This window comes from Pelodiscus sinensis, chromosome 22 (assembly GCF_052426305.1).
Source record: "Pelodiscus sinensis isolate ZL-2025 chromosome 22, ASM5242630v1, whole genome shotgun sequence".
Taxonomy (NCBI): Eukaryota; Metazoa; Chordata; order Testudines; family Trionychidae; genus Pelodiscus; species Pelodiscus sinensis.
The window spans coordinates 5,714,933-5,721,734 of NC_143073.1; the positions used below are offsets into that span (position 1 = coordinate 5,714,933).

Sequence of the window (6,802 nt, forward strand, 5' to 3'; positions counted from 1 at the left end):
ACCCCCTTGGTGTGTGTGGGGCGAGGTGGGGGGGTGTAGAATTAACCCCCTTGGTGTGTGTGGGGCGAGGTGGGGGGGTGTAGAATTAACCCCCTTGGTGTGTGTGGGGCGAGGTGGGGGGGTAGAATTAACCCCCTTGGTGTGTGTGGGGCAAGGTGGGGGGGGTAGAATTAACCCCCTTGGTGTGTGTGGGGCAAGGTGGGGGGGGTAGAATTAACCCCCTTGGTGTGTGTGGGGCGAGGTGGGGGGGTAGAATTAACCCCCTTGGTGTGTGTGGGGCGAGGTGGGGGGTGTAGAATTAACCCCTATGATCAGTGTTGGGGGGGAGCCCCCTACGCCCCCACAGGCCGAGGCAGGGCTGTGTATGGCCAGTGGGGGGGGGGCTGCCATCTGCCAGTGACACAACAACCCAGTCACAAAAACCCCCTGCCCGCACCCACCCAACCCTAAGGAACATTAAATCCCGCCCCCTTTCCCCTAATTGGCTCTCGGCGCCTCCCTTCTTACCTCTCTTTGGCCCGCTCTCCCGTCACTCTCTCCTCCACTCCTCTCCCTCCCTTCGCAACCTCCCGGTACATCTTACACACACTGTCCACGCTCCGCGGTCGGCTCGGTGATTGGTCGGTGGGGATGTAAACAACGCCGCGGCGGCCAATGGGAGCGCTGATCACGCAGTGTGCATGCTTGTCCACGCGCCCTCAGCATGGAGAGCTGAGATCAACAGGAGACAGGAGGGGGAGCAGAGGTATAAAAGGAGCTGCGGGCATTCCTCTTGGCTCACAGCCTTCCAGTGCAGCAGAACGGAAGTTGTGTGGTGCTGGATTTTCTGCTAGTGTCCAAGCCTTTTAGCTGGGGGTGCATTTGGCCATAATTTTTTCAAGGGCCAACCTTTAAACAATTGCTATAAATAATTAATTTTTAACCCCCCAAAAGGGTGAATTTATTTAGAGAAGGCTTCTGAAATTCTGCCATTTGCAACTTAAAAAAAAATATAGTTGCCTAAAATCTTCAGTTTGCAACTGAAAACAACTGCTCCAGCAAAACCTCTTTTTGGGGAGAAACACAACTTTTCTGCAGCCATGGTGGTGTTCAAGAAGATCAAGACCTTCGAGCTGGTCTTCAGCGAGCCGGACAAGGTCTACGGCAGTGGCGAGAAGGTAGCCGGCCGTGTCCTAGTGGAAGTGGCCGAAGTCACCCGGGTCAGCTCAGTGAAAGTGCTGGCCTGCGGGGAGGCCAAGGTGGTCTGGATCAAGGGACCCCAACAATGCAAGCAGGAGATGGAATACCTGCGCTATGAAGATGTCCTCACCTTGGATGATCAGCCAACTGGTAAGAACCTTGGTTCAAGAGTTATTGGGTTGTGGGCTTGGGCTTAATGTGGGCTGTGCAAAGAAATGAAGGCAGGGGATGGCTGGATTTCACATTAAATCTCCCCTTGCTAAATGGATCCGCAAGGTATGTTTTCCCTGTGGAGTTTGCTCTTAGAGGCCCTGGGTTAGATAGCCACAGTGGGGATGCTTAAAGGCTTCTTGGTACAGTAAAGAGTCCCGTGGGTTTTGGAAAGATGCCATATCAATGCGTCTTCCTGGGCTTTGTTTGGTGCTTACTACTTTTTCCGTGGTAGGAAGGCAGTAGCCAAGTTGCTCATTCATTTGAGCCCTTGCAGACTTAAGCCGGCTAAAAACAAAACATGCCCTGAAGTTTGAGAATTTGGTGTTGAAATTTCCGGCTTAGTAGTAAAACTCCAGCCACTGATCCTCGCTACATTGCCAAGGGTGTAATTCTATGCCGGTTGGGAATCACCTCCAAGGCAGATCAGAATGACAGTTGTTTTAGCCTTAGATTCAGTTGCAGTAGCTGGCTTCCCTTAGGAAGAGATGAGGGTACAGTGTGTTCTGTCAAGCAGTACAGTATGCAGAACAGGTGTGATTGATAGTAGGGGGACTGCAAGTTTAGATCTTGGCACTGGTACAGTGCTCTGTAACAGGGAGTTGTAAAGGGACATAGTTGTCAAACTTGGCAGGATGAGACAGCGAAGATGAAAGAGCTGGAGAGACAGAAATGCCTGGATTGGCTCACTTCCTTTTTTCCCTAGTGGCTGGTCCAACAGAGACTAATAGCAGATAGTTTGGAGGAGGGGATGCAAAGGGGAAATGCTGCATTGAAGCTGAATTCAGTGTTGGCTTGTCTTAAGTTATTTAAGTAACATCGAAGTCTAAAATGGTAAGATTGCTTCCCCTCTGAAAAGGCATCAGGAGATTGTTCTGCTGTTCTTAAGAAACAGCAGAGCTGGGGTGTATCAGTGCAACAGACTTCAGTACAAGCTGTGCAACAGGACAAACCTAAGGAAGCTTACATCTTCGAGTGGTGTTCTAACAGGTCTTCCTTTTCTTTAATCTTTCTAGATGAGGATGGCTCCGTGACCTTGAGACCTGGCAACAAATATGAATACAAATTTGGATTTGAGCTTCCCCAGGGGTAGGTATTGGCCAAAAAGTGGCTACTAAAAACCCTAATCATACAAATCCCTCCTTTCTAGTTATCCTGCATGTCTCTAACAGGCAGCCCTCTTGTATTGCAGGCCTCTGGGGACCTCATTCAAAGGGAAGTATGGCTGTGTGGATTACTGGGTTAAGGCTTTCTTGGATCGTCCGTCCTGTCAGACTCAGGAGATAAAGAAGCACTTCGAGGTCATGGATCTTGTCGATGTGAACACTCCAGACTTAATGGTAATTATAAGGGCTCTGCATGTGGGTGTTAGTGGTTGGAGCTATGTGGAGACTCCTGTCCTTTAGAAAAAGATGTTAGCTCTGTCTGAGGAATTTCTTTATCTGGTTTTACTACAAAGCATGGAATAAATCTGGGGTCCTCATTGGTCAGAGGGTAGACTTCCATTAGTGGTCTCCTAGGTGGAAGCACTTGGGGAATCTCATGGTAGTGACCATAAAGCAGGAGGAGGCCTAATGGGACTTCCATACGTGCTGCCGTTAACTTGTAACACAGATGACATGGCCGGGGGGGGGGGCAGACACACAGAACTTCCAAGAACAGGGAGCACAAATAGGTGAAGACAGCATTTGGCAGCAGAGGGACAGATGTTCCTGTGCTCTATCTTCATCTGCGTAACTCAATCTCCCTGTGAATCTCTTCCAGTCGCCTGTTGCTGCCAAGAAAGAGAAGAAGGTGTCCTGCATGTTCATTCCCGATGGGCATGTGTCTGTCAGTGCCAGGATTGACCGAAAGGGATTCTGTGAAGGTGAGATCTGGTTTCTTTCCTTGGAGAGTGGGTTGGTTAGGGAAGGAGGGGGGGTGAAGGGACAAGCTGAGTGCATGAAAGTAGCAAGAGGAGTGAGACAACCCACCGGATTTGAAGGCTGAAAATGCAAGAGGGGGAAGGGACTGGGTGTGGTCGGAGGGGTATAACTGGAGCAATTGTGGAGGGCACAGTACTGCTCTGGCTAAGAGACTTTCAGTCTTCTCCGTAACTAAGCTCCCATCTCGCTCTTTTTTCCCAGGTGATGACATCTGTATAAACGCAGACTTTGAGAACACCTGCTCCCGGATCGTGGTGCCGAAAGCAGCCATAGTTTCCAAGCACACCTACCTGGCCAACGGGCAGACCAAGGTTCTCACCCAGAAGCTTTCCCGCGTCCGAGGCAACCACATCATCTCGGGCATGTCTGAGAGCTGGAGAGGCAAAACCCTCCGGGTCAAGAAGATCAAACCCTCCATCCTGGGCTGCAATATCCTGCGTGTGGAGTACTTCTTGCAGGTAAGGGTCTCGTGGTGCTGAGTCTAGCTGCTTCTACAGTAAGCAATGAGGGATGCTATTACAAAGGATTTGGACATGCTCCATTCTCCATAGGTCACTAGTCTCACTGTTAATGGGAGCATAGGTGCATAATTAATGAGAGCATGTAGCTTTGAGACCCTGAGAACAAGCCAGCCTGCTTTGACCCAGGGAGGGTGGGTTACACTTGATTTTATAGCCTAGTTCCTTCCCCATGTCACTGGGAATTAGATCACGATGGATGGAGACCTCCGGTTCTTGTAATGGCAAAGCACTAACAGGTGACCGTGTAGTAACCAACTTGATCCTGGTCTTGTTCATACAGATCTACGTCAGTGTCCCTGGCTCCAAGAAGATCTTCCTGGAGCTGCCTCTCGTCATCGGTAGCCGATCTGGGTTTGCCAGCCGCTCCTCCAGCATGGCTAGCCAGGCTAGCTCTGAAATGAGCTGGGTGGACCTGAACTTGCCTGATGCACCAGAAGGTGAGCGGAGGGTTATGCTGCTGTGGGGGTGCTTGGGGTATCTGTTCGGACCTTTCAATAAACTGAGGCATCCCTTGAGATGTGCTCTCCTACTCACCCTTGCTGTTGGGCTCACAGTGTTCTCCTCTTCTTAACAGCACCTCCATGCTACCTGGACATTGTACCGGAAGACCACCGCTTGGAGAGCCCCACCACACCCTTGCTGGATGATCTTGACAGTTCCTTCGACAGCCCTATCTTCATGTATGCCCCAGAGTTCAAATTCATGCCGCCTCCGACTTACACAGAGGTGAGATTTGGTATTCAGCTTGCATGGCTGATGCCTGCCACAAAGGAACTAGAGCTGGAAGCCTAGGATTTAGCTGGGGTGGGAGAGCTCTTTCAGATGAATATCTAGGCTGCTCAAACTTGGATAGACTCCCAACTCTATTGTCAGGAAGACAGAAACTGACTAGAGGTTAATGGCCCTTGTGAAACCAGTGCAGATCTGTCCAGGGATGTACTAAAACCTCACTGTGCAAAGCTGTCCAATGGGGCATCTTAGCTGGTTAACTTTGAATTGTAACTTATTTCTGGAGCCCTGTGTTTAGCAAACTAGTCAGTTCCCTAGTCAGGGATGACTATCTTGGTTGGGGTTAACAAGTTGGCATTCTTAAGCAAGTGTCTAATGATGTCTTGTTTGTTTCTCCTGCAGGTGGATCCCTGCAACGCTAACAACAATGTGCAGTGAGCGCCAAAGAAGCAGCTGTCTGTTTCATCTACTTTCCTGGACTCACTTTATATCTGCAGTGGTTCTACCTAGCCAAAGTTCAGAATGGGGCTTTGAAACCTCCATTCCTGGGGCAGGAAGGAAACCTCCCAAAGCGTATGGGGGGCAAGGCAGCTCCTACCATCCTGAAAATTTACAGCCACCACTGAAGAAGTCAAATGTGAAAGACTGTCTTCTAAGATGTGCTGTGGGCACAGTCTTGATGTGACCAGAGAAATGCCATGTTGGGGAGTGATTGTCAGCCAGGTCTGCACTCCAGAGATTTTCAGAATCTCCCTAGAAAATAATTGTGTGGAAACTGTTATGGGAGATAGCTGCATGGGGCAGAAAAGTGAGCTCTTCCGAGTTGATCTTGTTAGGGAGAGGCACGAAGTCGCAGATTCTGACTTAAAAACGACCGGCACCATGCCTTGAATCTGTTACTAGACTGTACTGATGATCAGTGATGTTTGATCACGTGATCTGTTTATCAATGTTTTTGAGAGTCTGAAGATTTCAATGAAATTTGCTAGTTTAGGATTGTAAACTTATTGTGCTGTTATGTTAGCAGGGTTGTTGCTTGTGCCTATCACCATAAACCTCAAAGCTTTTTACAGTCCTCCTGTTGAGGATTTTGGGTGTTGGTGGAAACAGTTGTCTTGGCAATAAGTAGAAGAGATCAAATAGTAATCAAGGAAAAAAGCAACAGACCTGTGGAAGGGGGGAAGAATGTAAAGGTTTATTTTGAATATGCAGGGATATTGCTGCATATCTGAATTTCATTGTAACAAGCAAATGAAACCTGATCCAGTCCAACGGTCTCGGAAGCAAAAGATTTTTACAGTTCAAAGCAGTGTCATTACTTTTTAAAAAAAATAATTGGTAGCATTTATTATGTGACTGCATTTTCTGAGGCTGCTAAACACAAGTGTAAGCTAAAACTCCATGATCTTGCTGTGAAGAATCACTATCTCCGTCCTCTTTTGGGGTTGTTTTATTTTTACTTTAAATTTTTTTGGTCTTCCTTTGTGAGAGCGAAACCAATGCACGCCAAAGACCTCCTATCCAGCCATCACTATGGCTTAGCTCAACTGGCCTCCACAGGTGTACAGAGGTGGGATGCAATTCGGGGACAGCCCACAACCCCTTCGAGCCCAGGCAAACCCTGCGAATGTTCCTACTCTGACCAAAACTTCATGGTGCCAAGCAATGTCCAGACCCCAAAGGCACATAACCAGGAGGCATGTTAAACCAAACAATGGCGGGGAAGGTTTGGGCAGAGGGGAGGGGTCTCCATCTTTTCCTGCTTGGTCTGCCCTCCATGACATAGAAAAAGCACTTTCTTTTTACTCTTGTGTATTCGTTAACCCAGCACTGCATGTCCTAAGTGTTACTTACCTGTATTTGGCAGAGCCAAGCTCTTTGGCCTGTCGTGACACAAATCGGGTGTACTCCATTTTTCTACTGTTTTGTATTTGTTTTTGCAAAAGTTTATATTTGTACAATTTAAGATGCTGCGATAACCCCCGTGGGGTGACATTTTTAATAAAGACTACCATTGAAATAATCAAAGCTGCCTTCTGTGGAAACTTCTCTACTCGGGAAGGTGGGGAGGGGCGGGGAACTCGGAATGTGATGCTTCAGAGCTGGGTGTGTTTGAGGATGCTGTCTGAAAGTGTTACCTTCCCAGTTTCACTGCTAAAGCGGGGTGGAATAACTGGGAGAAGAGGCAGTCACTTTAGATGCAGACTACTAAACCCTCTGGCTACGTCTACACTGGCA

General features: G+C 48.6%; 1 protein-coding gene across 1 annotated transcript; it reads left to right on the top strand.

The window, feature by feature from the left end:
* Window positions 1-773: 773 nt before the first annotated feature.
* On the top strand, window positions 774-6,592 carry TXNIP (thioredoxin interacting protein). Its single transcript, XM_006134678.4, has 8 exons — window positions 774-1,329; window positions 2,406-2,478; window positions 2,582-2,729; window positions 3,154-3,256; window positions 3,516-3,772; window positions 4,116-4,272; window positions 4,410-4,561; window positions 4,967-6,592. Exons 1-8 carry the CDS (start codon window positions 1,080-1,082, stop codon window positions 5,000-5,002), a joined length of 1,176 nt encoding a protein of 391 aa, XP_006134740.2. The 5' UTR covers window positions 774-1,079; the 3' UTR covers window positions 5,003-6,592.
* The last annotated feature ends 210 nt before the right edge of the window (window positions 6,593-6,802 follow it).

Coding starts and splice junctions, on each gene's coding strand:
- TXNIP (XM_006134678.4), top strand. CDS start 1,080: ATGGTGGTGTTCAAGAAGATCAAGACCTTCGAGCTGGTCTTCAGCGAG. Junction 1,330..2,405: donor CTTGGATGATCAGCCAACTG/GTAAGAACCTTG, acceptor TAATCTTTCTAG/ATGAGGATGGCTCCGTGACC. Junction 3,773..4,115: donor GTGTGGAGTACTTCTTGCAG/GTAAGGGTCTCG, acceptor TTGTTCATACAG/ATCTACGTCAGTGTCCCTGG.